Source organism: Hydra viridissima, unplaced genomic scaffold (genome assembly GCF_058129835.1).
Source record: "Hydra viridissima isolate aposymbiotic clone 2 unplaced genomic scaffold, HvirCarnegie_v1 scaffold_11, whole genome shotgun sequence".
Classification (NCBI taxonomy): domain Eukaryota; kingdom Metazoa; phylum Cnidaria; class Hydrozoa; order Anthoathecata; family Hydridae; genus Hydra; species Hydra viridissima.
Window position 1 is genome coordinate 12,605,033 of NW_028324310.1, and position 16,699 is coordinate 12,621,731.

Below are 16,699 nucleotides of genomic sequence, written 5' to 3' on the forward strand. Positions count from 1 at the left end.
AATTATTCGAAGATGGCTCCATCATGTGCCCGGCTAGCTTGTTGTTTTCTCGCAGCGAACACAACGTTTCAGTTCTACATTTTCTTTTCTCCTTAATAACTCCCCCCTTTACAAAAAGTTTTCCTTCAATTTATACTATACAAAGAACCTCAAATATGCTCATAAAATAAACCGCTTAAACTATATTTACAACATATCAAATAAACTACGTCAATCAAATCCGCCGTAAATAGTTTCTTTACGCAATTCAATTACAATATTGCTTTCTTAAAAGACCAGCTTTGGGAAAGGAAAGGAAGTCTTGGAGGAAAAGATAAAAGATATGAGTATTCTGTAGGAAGAAAGAAAAGAAGCAAATCAAATTTAGAAAAAGAGCTATGTGTAGAGTTAGATAAAAATGGTTTAGATTATCTAAGTTCTTCTAGTTACACTAGCGACGATTTAGGCCAGGAAACAGATATCGACTTTGATTTTAATGAGATTCCTAATACTCAAAATTCTGTTCTTCTTCCTAAAAATATACTTCAGTCTACTGCTCATACAGCAGTGGGAGAGGGTATAACACCCCACCAACATACAGCTTTGATTAGTAGTGTTATTGTCATGGCTGGTGGTTCTGTAGCAAACTTTAAGTGCTCTAAATCAACATCTTATAGAGCTGCAGAGAACATAGTATCTGCCGGAGCAACAGAAATAAGGGAATATATAAAAAACAGTGTAGTATCATCAGATTCACTAATGACCATACACTTTGATGGAAAAATAGTAAATGAATTGACGGAAGGAAAGCAATTAAAAAAAGATAGAATTGCAGTTTTGGTAAGGATTGATGGGAAAACAGAACTACTTGGCATTCCTCCAATAGAGTCTAGTTCAGGGGTTAATCAAAAGCAAGCTATTTTTGAATTAATGGAGTTTTTTGGATTAGGAGATAAAGTTAAATGTCTCTGCTTTGACACAACTTCAGCAAATACAGGAAGATGGCAAGGTACTTGCATGAGATTAGTTCAACAGATTCAACGCCCATTGTTGCTGATTGCATGTAGACATCATATAATTGAGCGACACATAACTCATTTCTGGAAGATTTACCCTAGCAGCGAAACTTCTGGTCCAGAAAACAAACTATTTGAATTTCTAAAAAAAAATTGGAACTGTGTAGATACTGAAACTAAGGAGCTGAAAAGACTAATAATACCACCTGGAACATGGATATATAATCAAAAATTAGCTGCTATTCAGTTTTTTACTAATGTGATCAATTCAAAGATCTTTAAAAAGGTGCTATTATAATTTTGATTTTGTTTATGTCTATTTATTCTAAATATTTAAAAGAAACGATTGTAACATTAAAAATATATTAAAAATTTATTAGGATGGAAATGTTAGAAAAGAATACCATGAGCTAGCTGAACTTACTTTAATGGTTCTATCGTCAAATAGGTTTAAATTCCATTTACTGGGACCAGTTCACCATTCAAGATTCATGGGAAAAGGTTTATACTATTTAAAATTGTATCTTTTAATGAATGAAATTCCAAACCTGACTAACAAAGAAAAAGAAGAAATAACTGGTATGGTTTTATTCATATCTCTTTTCTATACAGAGTGGTTTCTAAAAGCAGAGTTAAGTTCTTTAGCACCAGCACAGGTATATGGTCTTTTAATAATTTATTGAGAGGTTAGAAAGCTTGTTATTGATTAAAATGATTCAAAATATTTATTAATACTGTTTATTAGGATATGAAAGCTTACTGGCAAATGAAAAGATATGAGGAATGGAATCTACTTGGCTCCCAAGCTGTTACGAGCTCTATTCTTAGACATACTTGGTATTTGGATCCCACTTTGGTAGTTTTTGCCCTAGCAGATGAAGAATGTAGGGAACGTGGTGATATGGCCAAGAAACTGTATAGTTTACCAAGATGTCCAAATGAAAATTTCCCTTTGGAGCGCCAAATAATGGACCAAGCTATATTAAAAAGCCTTAACTTCAGTAAAGATGAGCCTCCTAGTTTAGCTCCATTAATAACAGACAAGTCGTGGCTAGTTTTTGATATGCTTAGACATGGAAAAGCAGAAACTCAATGGATGAAAACACCACCAGAATTTTGGAAATTCAATGATTTTTATCTAGAATTTAAAGCAACAGTAATTGGACTTGATGTTGTTAATGACTGCTCTGAAAAGGCGGTAAAATTAGTTCAAGACCTAATAAACAGAGCATATTCTGAGGAGAAAAGGCAGGACACCCTTCTCTTCACAAATGATTACAAGAAAAACAGAAAAAGCAGAAAAAAAATCGATTATGAAAATGCTGCTAGCAGAAAAAAAATCTAGTTTTTTATTTTACATTTTTTTGTTTAACAAATTTTTAATCTGTTTTTAATTTGAAAAATTACTTTGTTTTTAATAGATAGCTGTAATAAAGATGATCATAAATTAACTAAGATTACTGTATTTCAATTTAAAACAAATTTTACATTGGATTTGAATTTTTTTTGTAGTTTCATAAATTTTTATTTTTTTTTTAGTTTTCGGAAAAAACCATTTGGTTTTGAATATTTCATTACAAAAAATATTTAATCATTTCCTTATTATTCATTCCCAGGCCCTCTTTTTTTATTATTTCCTAGAATAAACTCTGTAGCTGAATACAAGTGAGTTTAATATAATACTGCATCGAAAATTTAATCGAAAATAAACCTACTAATATGAATTTCAAAAAAATATTGTTTAACATTTATGGGTTTTATAAAATCAAAAAAACCCTAAATTTAGGATTTTTTAAAACAGTTTTTAGAAGCTTTTTTTTTTTGGAGAATAGAGTCCGTCTTATTTAGATTAACTAGGTCTTTAAAAACAGAAATATAAAAAAAAAATTAAAAATTTTAATGTTAAGACTTCCTCCAAACTGTTTTAAAAATGGTACAAAACGCTAAAAAAACTGCCCCTTTTACCCCCTGGAGGGACCCTTAGGATTTTCAAATATAAAAAAAAAAAAATCCTTAGTACTAAATCATGGTCTGGGCAGATGATAAGCTAGGGCTCTTTTTTTTTTTCATACATGACTTTTTTTTGAAACACCCTAATCTACATCTACAGACCTCGCCACCGTAAAAATTGAGAATTGGACTATTTATATAGTCGTAACGACGATAGTTTTTAATGTGACCTTTTTCATTTTGACCTTATTTACTGCACTGATTTATTATCTTATTATCTAATGTAAATGATTCTAAAAGGCCCTAAAATATTTTGACATTCTTAAAGCTGTTGTTGATGCTTTGCTGAAACAACAAATGATGATCAAGAAGAGTTCTCTGCAATAGGAATAATAACTATTTTATGTCATTAATAATTTTTTCATTTTTTTTGTTTGTATTTATATCACCTGGAAAAAGTCTGCAGGTTTGAGTATTCATCAAGCTTCGCAATTGATATCTTGCCTCAAAAAAGAAAATGCAGTCTGAATTGGTTTATCGGTGTTGCGCATATCAAATCGTGTTAAACGTATCGTGTTTGGATTGGTTTAGTATTACATAAACAATTTATGTTCCCTTTGGGAATAGGTATAAATGTTATGGTTAAGGCATCATATTTCTCTCTCTGGTATAAAACAGCAAACAGACTCGAGCAATTCATCTATTACTAGCTATAATCTACGATATCTTCTTTGTGTTTAACTGTATTGTGTATTAATATTTATAATAAATAATTGAACTCGTTTTACAATTCCATTCATAAGTAAAAAAAACAACAACCGGTATTCAGGGTAGTTGTAGACAAAACAAAAAGGTAATCGTTTTTTTTTAAGTTTAAATGAGGATTTGGATCGTAAATGAGGATTTGGATCGTAAACGAAATTGACCTAAAAGCGAAAAGCATCAACATCGATCCATGTCAAATGAATAGGCTATGCTAATTAGCTAAGCTAACTACATATAACAAATAAACTATATATAATAAATAACCTAACTGTAGGCGCTCATTTTTAGAAAACATAAAATTAACGTGAGTCTATAATGCTAGAGTAACGTAAAAAGAATCTATTGATACTAGCATCTCCCCCAATTCAAAAAAACCTGTTCGCTCTACTGTGATTAAGTCATAAAAAAGATTTATTTTCTCTACAATCAGCTTCATTTTTTATATATATATATAATCTATTTATAGACAAACAATTGTTTTTCTTTTTTGAACGAATTTACAATTTTTTTTGAGAAGGTTAACGAAAATCTAAACGAATTTTATTTCGATTGAAAGAATTAATTTGTTTGGGGTGAGGGTCAGTGCTAACAATTTGCTAAAATGAACTATTACATTTGCACACCAACTATAAATAAAAAAAAAAAACAAATTAGTAAACCAAGTAAAATTCGTCAGAAACAATATACGAAGAATTAACTTATCGCCTTCTATTCGTTTAAAAACAAACACAAATGTGTCTCGACGTAAGGGGTTACCAAAAGATTGTATGCTTGTGTTACTTGAGTTTAAAGTCTTAAATAAAATAATCCATTTTTTATGTAAACTTTTGTTAAATCGATCGTTTTTTGAAAAATAATAAAATAATCGAAATCTATTGAGTCGTAACTTTAACTATCGGTTTACTTTAATGTCGGGTGCAAGGAGTTTAAAGAGTTGAGTTCATTTTTAATATTTACAAATATATAGTGTTGCTATAGCTATCCTTCAATTGAACCAAATAAAAGTGGCTAGAAAGCCCAAAAACTCAAGAAGGTATTCTCATCATTAAAAAAAACAAACTGTTTTAAAGGTAAATAACAGACCATCAATTGAATCTACATTGCACTCCTAATGTTCAAATACGTGTGTAATAAACCATGTCAATATGTGTGTGTGTCTGTGTCTGTGTTGTATGTAATGCTAATATTTATGAGGCATGACTAAATTATAAGATGCAAAAGTTGCTGAGCTAGGTACTTCCTAACCTTAAAAAATAAGTTATCTAAACTAGCTTTTACTCCAAAAAGGCTAGATTTTTGGAAACCATAGTTTTATTACTTAAAAACTAGTTTATATGTGCAGTTTAACTAAGTATATGGCACAAAATTCTAGAAGTTCTCCTGAACTATTGAGACCTCGGCAGACCACTGGTAGTGTTCAAAATGTTGGAAAGGTATATTAATGCTTGATCTTAAAATGTTAATTTAAATATGTTTTGGTTGTATGCACTGTTTATTTGAAGATATTTTATCTAGACTTATATAGCTAAGTTCATTAAAAATAAAACATTAAGTGCATGTTATGAATGTATATATGTTAATCTAGAAAATAGGAAAAGAAAGAATATAGCATATGCATATATTAAAAATATCTATTTATGCTGTATCATATTTAACAAATGAATTTTAGTATTTTAATTACTAATTTAATTTTTGTTAAAATTTTCTAGTTCCGCTTAGTTAATGATTTGGAACCAATAGAAGTGACATTTATCTTATTAGCTTTTGTAAGTATAGTAGGGGCTGGTATAATAACTGTGGTGCGCATACGTGAATCAAAACCTCCAACTTCAGACTTCACTTTTGCTCTTTTGCTGTTGATAAATTTAAGTAAGTTTCCATTATTTCACTATTTTGTATTTTTTAAATAGATTTTTCTAAGATATATTATACAGGTATATGAAGTTGTTTATATTTATTTTGTATTACACTACTGCAATGGTTTTTGTGAATTCGAAAAACAATTTAATATCACATATCTCATATATTTAACATAATCTTAATTTTTTTTTAAAAGCAGTTTCCATTTTAATGAGTTTTTTCTTTTCTTCTTTTTACTTTCTTTTTGAAGGATGGTTTTCTTAAATAAAAAAAAGATATTTTGCATGACATGTATTTTCATCATTAATGGCCTTCTCAAATAGCTTATATCAACTTTACACTAGGTAGATTTTATAATTTATACTAATAGGAGTGGGAAGCAAAAATGTCCCTTCATAAACCTAAATATAAGTTCAACTGATATAATAGTTATCAGTAATTAAAGTAATAAAAATGAAAAGCTTTTTCTTTGGTTTTTCTGTTTAATGTTTATAATTAATGAATTTATATAAAACTTGTAAACATAAATTACGAATTTCTTCTTTTTACAGTATTCATTTTGTACTATATTATACATGGGGTTTTTCGTGAGCGTCCATTTGAGCTGCTTGTGTCCATTATTGCCACAGTGATTGTCATGCTGTACTGTATTTTTGAGTACATAGTAAAAGGTAGATTTGATATGGGGGATACACATGACTTAAAGTTGGTAAGTAGATGATATAAGTATACATTCTTTATATGTTTTAATTATAGCACTTGATAACTTTTGCTCAATGTTGAACACAATTGTTTTGCACCCTTAGTTCAATAGGGACATAAGAGCAAAAAATAAAATTTAAATAGTGTTGTATTTTTGATTTAAAGATGTTTAGGTTTCTGATGCAATGCAGCCACATATTAAAGTATGTTGCATACCTAGTTTAATAGGCTCATAAGTGTAAAATAGTAAAATCACAGAAAACAAAACAAAAAAAAAAGAAACTTTTTAAAACTAGTATAAAATTACTCACAACCATAATTTTTTTTAATTATATAACTAAATGAAGTAAAATATATTTAGCTGCACATGTATGCAGGTTAAGGGGTTAGTAAAACTAAGTCTCATGCCATACGAATGACCACTATTTGTTTTTTGTCAAAAAATAAAAATAAAAAGAGGTTATTTATATGGCATAAGACCCCATTCTTTAAATGGTTCAAACTTTTTTTTCCTGAGATTTCCAGTTCCATCTTAAATTATGAAAAAGCTTGTCATGTTTTGATTACCTTGGACAGGTCTTAATAGTCACAATTAGATAAAATTCTCTTATAAATCTTATAAACTATGGAAGTACATATCATTTGTTGTCTTGTTCAGATGTAAAAGTTCTTTCTAGAAGTCAAGTACTATCAAAAGAAAATAAATAAATAAGGAAAGAGAACAGAGCCAATTGTTCAAATGATTTCAAGCTAAAGGAATAAAAGCAGAAAGCAGAACTTGAGAATCTCTTTGATTTTATTCATTCAAATGATTTAAATCTGATAAGTGTACACTAAAATATGAATTTTTAAATTACTCAGAGAGAACAATCAAAAAGACATGTTGGGAAATATTAGGGGCATCCATAAGTAATCAATATTTTTAGTGTGGAATATGTGTTTCATGCTAGCTCAGAGCATGAGTGCATACAGACATGTTTTATTGTGCAATATAATATCTGTGACTTTGAATTTAGTAACTAAAGTGAATTGAAATGTTTTTATTACTCTGGTGTAAAATAGTGGATGATCAACCAACTGAAGAACATTTACGTCACTGCATGTTGTTTCATTTTCAATCAGGTGTTAGTGCAACAGTTGCAACAAAAAAAAGTTGTGGTGTGTATGAAGACGTATTGGTCAACAATTCAAAGGCATCTTCAAGAAATTGGAAAGGTTTACAGGGAGGGTATATGGGTCCCACATCTATTGTCTGAGATGAATAAAAATCAACAGCTTACAATTTGCACATCTCTTTTGTGCAGACAAGAAGTGAGCTGTTTTTACAAAGGATTGTTACTGGTGACAAGAAATGGGTCTTGTACAACACCAACAAGTGCACCAAACAATGGCTTTCTCCAAATCAACAGCTATACCCACTCCTAAACTATCCCTTACTTTAAAGAAAGTGTTGTTGCATTTTTGGTGGGACAGTGGAGGCATAATCCATTTTGAACTATTCAAACCGGGAGAAACAATTACGGCTGAATTGTATTGCCCACATTTGGATAGATTGCACAACCAATTGTTGGTAAAATGACCAGGTCTGGTGAACTGAAAAGGAGTAATATTGCAACATGATAATGCTCAGTTGCACACAGCAAAATTAACCCAAGAAAAAGTAAGACAGCTAAACTGGGAGATTTTACCACATTCACTCCATGGAACATTACTTGAAGAATAAAAATTTCAAAAATGTTGATGATGTTTGAACTCACCTAGAAGAATATTTTTCTTCAAAAGAAACTAAATTTTATGAATGGGGAATTGAAACTCTACCAACAAGATGGCAAAAGGTCATTTTTTTGATGCCACTTAAATAATTGATTACTTATGGGTACCTCTAATATCAATAAATCTCTAACTAAACAAGAGACATAGTCATTAAGATGTCAAGAACTCTTACATCTGTTCTTGTTACATTAAGTAATACGGAAACAAAAGGAAATAAGATGGTTATAAAAAAAAATCATGCTAGCCTAATCATCTGAAAATGAAGAGCAGTGGTTAAATTACTAATGAAAGTTACAGCTGTTTTCAATATAATTAGTTTAAAAGTATTGAAATATGGTGTGTATTATCTTGTTTTTGCAAAGAAGAAATTACAGTTTCTTTTATTTTTAATAGATAATGAACAACAATTCTATATTGAATCTAAAAATTGTGCACATTTTTCAGATTGTACTGCATATTCCACAATCTCTCATAGTTAAGTTTTTTTCATAAATAGCTATTTTAAAGGCATTTTGTACTTAATGTAGAGTAGCATGGTTTTTTGAAGAATATCTTTACAGAGGTATTGATCTGTAATACTTTTAATGCAAAATGACAGCTAGTACCAAGACACAAGGTATTTCTTGTTGTCTTGGTACTAGCTGTCAAATCCAAATTCTGTTTGATCTTGGTAGTGGTAATTTTGGTGTTCTGTTTTGCTAAATTTACAATAATTTGAACTTGTCCTAGCAGTTTTAACAATTTTCCTTCCTTCTTGTTTCATGTTTTGATTAAAACTTCAAAGTATTAGCAGCCATGTTAGGTAAACATTTGACAATATCTTGAATTTCTTTATAGGTTCTACCTTGTTTATTACCTTGTTTCTAATCCATAAAATGCTGACCGAAATGCTGTCTACAGTCCATTTTAAAAGTAAATTTTATTACAGAAGCTATATAAAAGTTAGCTGTATTAATAAATGTCAAAGTGAATTATCTGTTACAAGAACAGTTCATATGGAAATGAAAGTATTATTTTTTTGAACACTTAAAAATATAACTTTTTAAAAAATATATAATTAGATAAAGTTTTGGGTAATGGAAGCTTGTGGAATTTGCTTGAATTTTAACCAATGACAAAGAACAAAAACAGTTTCTGTTACTAAAAGTCCTGTAAAACCCACAACAATATCCTAATTGAAAGAAATCAACATTTATTTTATAAACTGCTCATTTAAAGCATCAATAATATAACTAGGTGGCTATTAAAGTTAAATGACTATTAAAATTGTTATTTTAGCAGTTGTGATTCATATAATGCATTTGTAAAATATATATATATTAAGCAAATATGATTTCCAGTATCTCTTATTACTATAGACAGCAGTAGCAACCCCTACATATTAAATAATTTCACTTAACTTTACCTGTACTGTTTTCTTATATTTAAGTTGCATGATACCTCAAATAAAAATTTCTCTCTTTCAAGAAAAACTGTAATAAATTATATATACACTGTGTGTGTGTGTCTATACATACATACATATGTACATACGTACATACATACATACATACATACATACATACATACATACATACATACATACATACATACATACATACATACATACATACATACATACATACATACATACATACATACATACATACATACATACATACATACATACATACATACATATAAATATATATAATAATTTGATATATTTGTATTTCTTAATCTTATTTATTTTTTAAAACATTTTTATAGGGTCGTCTAATTGTAATTTCTGTTGTTGGTCCAGTTGATATTGGCTTGGGGATAAAGATTGCTTTCAGATTTTACAGGTCCAAGAACCTTATTTTTAAAACCGTTGGTGGGAATGCATTACTTCAAAGTATGTTTCCTTACATTTGAAGGCCTCAAAACTAAAAGTGTGTGCTGCAATTTTTTTTTATCAAATTAAAATAGCATCTTATGTTTATCCTGTTTTTATCGTATTGTTTAATTTTTTCCATGTGATTTTAAGATCTACTAATTATGTTAATATATATATAATTATGCTAATATTAGCAGACATTTTAATGAAGTAGTGCTTATTTTTGATAAATTGCTATTTACATATTTGTGCATTAACAGTTGTAATATCCATTTGGCGAAAAAGTTTGTTTGAAAGTTGGAGAACTTTTTTCATATTTTTTAGGAAAATAAAATTTTGTGTTTGGATAATTTAGGAGACAATAAAGTATAAGTATATTTTTAGATATTTTTTAAATGTAACAAAAATATAATCAATTTTAAATATTAGCCATTGAAATATTTTCAAGTGAAAGCAGTTTAAAACAAAACTTCTTTTATTGCTAGAAGTCATAGCTTAGCACTAGTACATGGGAAAAAGAATGCAAATACGAAAATTTTTTGTGACAATGGATCTATTGTTACTCTTTGTAATCTTCAATTTTTTTAGTATGAATAGAGATTTAATATTATGATTAGAGATTCTAAAATGTATGTACTATAGCTTCAAATTTAAAACATAACTTAAAACCAAGTTCAACGAAGAAACATGAGAAAGTATTAGTTATTTCTATTTAAAACTAAAATATAACTAAGATGTGTGATTTTTGATCACACTATTATTATTTAAACAAAATATTGTAAGATAAGTTTGGAACTCTTTTTAGCGTTTTAGGGTAATTGACAACTAAGTGATGTTTTGTTTATAAGCATATTATTTACAAGTATAAAAAAAACTCTTAAGATATTATGTAGCATTCTTTGTTATGTTTTAGACATGTGTCAAACAATGTTCATTTTTACTGCATTTTTGAAGTTTGATTTCCAGCTGGTGGTAAGTTATAATCTTTCAAAATCGCACTTGTATTACTACATTATTTTTTATATGATTATTATTGATTTTTATATGATTATTATTATTTTTATATTTGTTTATTATAGATAAAAAAATATATTATTTTTAAATATCCATAAAAAATAGTCTGAACATTTTTTTAAGTCATTTCTTTTTTATTGTTGTTATTTAAAAGCATACATACATATTTTAAAAGCATACATGAATTAAGTGGTACTTGTTCAAATTGTTACATGTTCAAAGTAATAGAATTTTTATAAAGACAATATTTTTATAAAATTTATAAAACAAAATATTTTGTGATTTTGTTATTGGAGATAAAGGTATTAGATTTCAATGTCTTTTCAATGAGAAAATTTTGATTGAAACTTCTAAAATAAATACTTATAAATAAAAATTTTTATTTGTTGAAAAAAAAAAAAAAAGAGGGGAGGGGGAGAGTAAAAAAATTATAAGTAAAGAAATACCAAAGAGCATATACTTTAACAGTATATGCTCTTTGGTATTTCTTTACAGTATTATACGGCTATATTCGTCATCCACATGTAAGTACAATATATACGGCTATATTCGTCATCCACATGTAAGTATCACTTTACCTTCAATGAATATAACCATATACTGTTAAGGGGTTAAGACAGTGTTACAAGTGTCTTGTTGTCCTAGTGGAGAACCGACAGTCTTAAATCAGCAGCAGAAAAAAATTCTGCATATTTTGTTAAAAGTTAATTAGGTCTGTACAATATTGTTTAGTTTTTTATTGAGTTTATATACACCAATGAAAAATATTTTTAAAGTGTTTTATCAAAAGCTTTAATTTAAAATAATTAGCATTTATCTGTTTTTAGATAAGTTTGCTTGTTTTGATTCTAAGTGGTAGTGAGAGATCATTGGGAATGGATGAAAAGTTTATTCTGGGTTTTGGAGTACCACTAAGTTTTTTCTGGGTTCTTTTGGGCTTCTTTATGGTAAGGAGTTCTATTTTATAAAAGAAGAAAACCTGTTTTTTTAAAAAACAGGTTTGCTGGTTTAAAAGTTTGAAATAACTGCGTGAAAACTTTCAATTGGTTTGGAGGAAGCATCATTGTTTTTTTGTTGTTTTTTTTACACACCAAAAAAATATTCTGCTTTATACGTATAAACAGTTCAATTTTGATAAACTTCAGAAAACTCAATTTATCTTAAAAGCCTGAATTAGAAGTTTGTGCTTGATTCGCTACTAATTTTTATTAACGGATCAACCAAACCCCTATGCCTAGTTTGAAAATGTATTCGAATAACTCTCATATATTAAATGCTTAGATGAAATCATCTGAAGCCCATTGGTAAAGTGTGTCAAATAGTCAAAGGATACTAGCATTTTTGATTTTAATTTTTGTGCTAGGTGCGCTATGAGAAGATTCGAATCAGCTATTTTTTCTGGTTATTAGGACTACTGGAGCCAATATATATTGTTTGGTTGTTCAATAGGGTTAGACAATTAAATTTTAATGTTTTTTTTTTACATAGATTTTAATTTATACATAAATTATCCTTTAAACTTTTTTAAAAATAAATTTTTTTTTTACAAGACTGCTAAGGAAATCAAAACTGAAGGAAAAATTATTTCCATTTGCATAATTGCTGCTGGTAAGTTTTCTTTGAATAATTCAAAGCACTCTACGAATTTTGGAACTTTTGCAAATTTTGAAATTGTTACAAATCGTTGCTGGTTTAGGCGTTGTGGGCTTGCTTCTACGCGTAATTGTCTTTACTTGGTCTTATTTTGTCACAAAAAATTTCAACAAAGGATTAAAGGAAAAAGGTTTGTGTTTTGATTCAGAAATTCTTTCATAGGGATATTCATGTTTGCTGTATCGGGATATTCTTATGCATCGTGCATTGGGATATTTTTATGTTGCACTACTTTCTGCTTTCTTTTGAAATAATTTAAACAGAAGATTTTTGAAAAATTGTAAAAATGAAAATGCTGCAAAAACTGGTTAAAATTTAAAAAAAAAAAAAATTTTTAGTTTTTAGTTTACTTTTTTTTTTTTTTTTTATTTTTTGCATTAGTGTATGAACAAGTTTCTGGATTACCAATACGAAGGATTTCGGCTGAAAATCCGCAGGTTCAAGCTAATTACGACTCCATGCAATCATCTTAAAGTAAATTATTTTAGCGATCTTTGTAATGGTAAAATTGCTGAAATCTTCACTATTGTTTTTCAAATCTTTTTGTTGGTGCAGAACAGTAAGACTTTCAAAAGTCCAAAACTTTTTATAATTTTTTTCGAAAAGTTGATAAAAAAAAAAAAAGTTTTTATCACATTAAACGTGCATAGATGTCCACTTTTCTTTTTTGTCTCACATCAAGTTTTTACTTTCATTGGATGACTTTTTTTATAAATACATAATTTCTGTATCAGCTGTTTAATATATTAATAATGTACATTTTTTAGTTTTCATTTTACGTTGAAGTTTTTTTATAGCTACATAAAATACCGAAGATGTAGAACTTTATACAAAAGTTTGTTAGAATCTGTTTCAATACACTTTGTATTTTATTTTTATTGGTGCTTTGTTTTCAAATGTTCTGTTGTCGATCTGTAAAATACCACAATGATAGACCCTGACTTGAAATTCTGTGTTACTGCTGGTAATTGCCGAGATTTTATTGGTTTATTTATAACTGCGTGACACGTCTGTAACAACTAATGTTCAAAATAGAAGAACAGCTTGTTTCTTGGTAATATTTAAAAATGCTTATGGATGTTCAAACAGATTTACTGGATACTTTACACTGCATAGGAACATGCTCTAAGACCTTGCAACACATCCCCAGAAGTTTTTTTTGATTATCATTAGAAAACATTTCCTCGTTCAAAAAATGTAAACGACAACTTTTTTTAGTGGGGCCCTGGGGAAAAATCACATATTTTACGGGAGTGCCCAGGAATTTTGTTGTTCAAGATAGGTAACTAAGAGACATGGGGCATACTCAAATTTCAGGTATGTTGGATACTAGTGTCGAATGAGGATGACTTGCAAAAAATCAGGGTAATTGAAGCTAAACCAAACCCGCCCCGACCCCTAACAGCCCCCTTCCTAGAACTACTTCTCCTTTAATCAAAAAAATTTTTTTTTGTTCTATCATAAACTAGATCGAGATTTATCGACAGATTTCAAATTTCATCAAAAAATCTTTTCTCTTTTAAGATTTATAACCATGCAAAGCTTAAATTTACTCCCTGAAAAAACTTTAAATGGTCTTAACTTTTAAACGAAAAATTTTTTTGGATGTAATTTGAAATCTGTCGATGAATTTCGATCTAGTTTAAAATGAAACAAGCGAACATACCCTAGGGGGGGATTTGGGCGATCTTTTCGAACACCACAAAAATCATGCCAATATTATCAATCTATTTCAGAAGTTTTTTATTTGAAGCATTCATTTAAAATGCTAAACAACCAAAAGAACAAGGTGATTTTGTTAAAAAGTTTTGCATTTGCGGCTTCAGGAAAGTCAAGGATTTAAGATCAATAAATAATGCTGAAACAATTTATTTGAATCTAAAAATAAAAATGACTACTCAAACCTTATCAAAACCTCTGGAAAGATTATTAAATAAACTTTAAGATAATTTTAAAGAAAGATTATTCAGCGGATAACTCTGACCTTCCCAACATGCTTTGTTCGAAATGTAGAAAAAATGCTTGCAGGGACTGATCCTTACTTCACTATGCGGCCGTGTTATGAAGGTGATTATAACTATATTGATGTTTAATTTACTTTAGTTAAAATTTAGTTACGTTACTTTGGTTATTACAGTTGCCATACATATGCTATAAAACTTAGACTGAATACCAGAGTTATCAGAGGGAGAAAATGTGAATGTTTTATTAGTGAAAATGGGCGCAAATCAAAAGTGGAACGAATATTGGCTCCTATGGTTAAATGAGTCGGGAAAACTTGTTTATCAAGGCGCTAAAGATGTTTCAAATAAAGCTGCAGAAAGACTAATTTGTCAAGATTGCTATGCCCAAGTGGGAAAAGGAATTCCACATCCCTGTACGAAATTAGAAAGTCAAAAGAGTTTGACTGCTATTGTAAAATCAACATTCCCAACAACGCAAGGAAACGTTTTGTCCAGTTCTATAAAAGATTTCAGCACAAATCGTCAGGTTAGAATTATTTTGTTCTATCTCCAATTTTAAACGTTGGGAGAAAATGAATTGTTAATTTTACTAAGTAATGATTACTTTTAAAATAAATTTTTTTTTTGAAATTTTTTTTCTAAAAAGTTTCTTTAAATATAAATTATTTAAAGAATAAGTTATTATTTCTTAAAAAAGTAATAGTAAAATTTTAAATAATTTTTACTTATAGAAAAAAATCAAAAACTTTCTTTCAACGTTTAAAATGGGAGATAGAACAAAATAATTCTAACCTGACGAAATGACTCAGGTAACACCTTAGCTTTGAAAACTTTTGATCCGAAGCAACTCACTGTCTCTTTCGGAAAGACTGAGGTTAAGAAACCTTTCTTTTCTTTAGATAAATTGAACAAACTTTAATTAAAACTACATACCAGGTAAGTTTTTGTAAAAAATACTTTTAAAAATAATTTTTATATGAGTTTAAAGCCAATTTTTGTAATAATTTCATTATGATTTCTAAGAAATCGCAACATGATTGAAGTTGCACACTTTCTGAGAAGTGAGGCAGGACGGAAAAGTGTGGAATCTGCAACATCAAAGTACCCTTGTGTGGTCTTGGAGTTTCCGCTGCCAAATACATTAAGGTGCTTAGAAATTTAAAAATAAAAACAGTCCATGGTTGTTTTGGAAAATCACTAAGCTTCACATATGTCAAAGATTTAGAGAAGTTCTCTGCAAGCTACAGAAATCTAAGGGCTACAACTCCTTTGAAGTTACACATAATGAAGCAACATATTATCGAATTCATCGACATGAAAGGTGGAGTCTTCAGAGAAATAATTTTTAAATTTGATAAAAAATAATTTATAATCTTTGTAACTAAATACTCTATTTCAACAGTTGAATCGTAAAATTTGGATAAAGAATTTATTAAATAAACTTGCATTTCTTTTGTACTTCCCCAGCTAGCCTATACAGACGGGTCCCGTATGGTATTGAACCGGGGATCTGGTATGGTTATCATCCGGGTTATGGCACTGGGAGTCAGACGGAAACCGTAAGGTTTTCCCTGGTGCTAACGCCACATATCGACTGTATTAGAATTTACCTCATGCGCGAAGTTTGAAATTGCCATTTTGTTCTGTGAAAGTTTTTGCGATATTTTGTTAATATTATATTTCTTTTACGCTTTAAAGTTGTTTCTTTTTTAAATAGTGGTATATATTTTTTTGCATATACTTTTCAAATATTTCGTTAAAGTTAAACGTTTTTAGATTACGATTGTCGGATAAGAACAATATTTTTACTTTTTAATTATAGTAAACTCTTTTTGAGGATAATTTTTTTACTTTTTTTTTTTTTTTAATTTATTTGCCGTATAATATTATTTACATTAAGATTTATAATATTATAACGACAGGACTTCAAGAAGATCGCAATGACCTTATCACGAAGCCCTTAACAAAAATCTATTTTCTTCTTCAATAAAAGCATCTATATACTATATAAAATAAATATATACCGAGAATATATAATCACTAATATCATTAATATATCATATATCATAATATATCATAAAGTTATATCATAAATATATCATAAATTTAATACTCTACATACTTTAAAAGTGAAACTCAAAATAAAACATGACAAATCAAGGTGT

The 16,699-nt window shown here is 28.7% G+C and overlaps 2 protein-coding genes across 3 annotated transcripts; both read left to right on the forward strand.

The window, feature by feature from the left end:
- LOC145189951 (uncharacterized) lies at positions 1 to 2,492 on the forward strand. Of its 2 annotated transcripts, XM_090066461.1 has the most exons (4): positions 5 to 1,281; positions 1,376 to 1,496; positions 1,608 to 1,651; positions 1,741 to 2,492. In XM_090066461.1, exons 1-4 carry the CDS (start codon positions 604 to 606, stop codon positions 2,338 to 2,340), a joined length of 1,443 nt encoding a protein of 480 aa, XP_089922587.1. In that variant the 5' UTR covers positions 5 to 603; the 3' UTR covers positions 2,341 to 2,492. The 2 variants fall into 2 exon arrangements, with proteins under 2 accessions (XP_089922586.1, XP_089922587.1); XM_090066460.1 differs by having other exon boundaries at positions 1 to 1,281; positions 1,376 to 1,651.
- Positions 2,493 to 4,300: 1,808 nt separating this feature from the next.
- LOC145191314 (uncharacterized) lies at positions 4,301 to 13,428 on the forward strand. Its single transcript, XM_090066464.1, has 10 exons — positions 4,301 to 5,143; positions 5,420 to 5,579; positions 6,122 to 6,279; positions 9,795 to 9,921; positions 10,817 to 10,875; positions 11,745 to 11,864; positions 12,281 to 12,367; positions 12,468 to 12,525; positions 12,614 to 12,700; positions 12,952 to 13,428. Exons 1-10 carry the CDS (start codon positions 5,045 to 5,047, stop codon positions 13,041 to 13,043), a joined length of 1,047 nt encoding a protein of 348 aa, XP_089922590.1. The 5' UTR covers positions 4,301 to 5,044; the 3' UTR covers positions 13,044 to 13,428.
- Positions 13,429 to 16,699: the final 3,271 nt, after the last annotated feature.

Bases quoted from the DNA above. Each gene is read 5' to 3' on its own strand.
- LOC145191314 (XM_090066464.1), top strand. From the start codon at position 5,045: ATGTGCAGTTTAACTAAGTATATGGCACAAAATTCTAGAAGTTCTCCT. The intron at 5,144-5,419 runs GTATATTAATGC...AAAATTTTCTAG, and splicing joins GTGTTCAAAATGTTGGAAAG to TTCCGCTTAGTTAATGATTT. The intron at 11,865-12,280 runs GTAAGGAGTTCT...TTTTTGTGCTAG, and splicing joins TTCTTTTGGGCTTCTTTATG to GTGCGCTATGAGAAGATTCG.
- LOC145189951 (XM_090066460.1), top strand. From the start codon at position 604: ATGGCTGGTGGTTCTGTAGCAAACTTTAAGTGCTCTAAATCAACATCT. The intron at 1,282-1,375 runs GTGCTATTATAA...AAAATTTATTAG, and splicing joins ATTCAAAGATCTTTAAAAAG to GATGGAAATGTTAGAAAAGA. The intron at 1,652-1,740 runs GTATATGGTCTT...ACTGTTTATTAG, and splicing joins GTTCTTTAGCACCAGCACAG to GATATGAAAGCTTACTGGCA.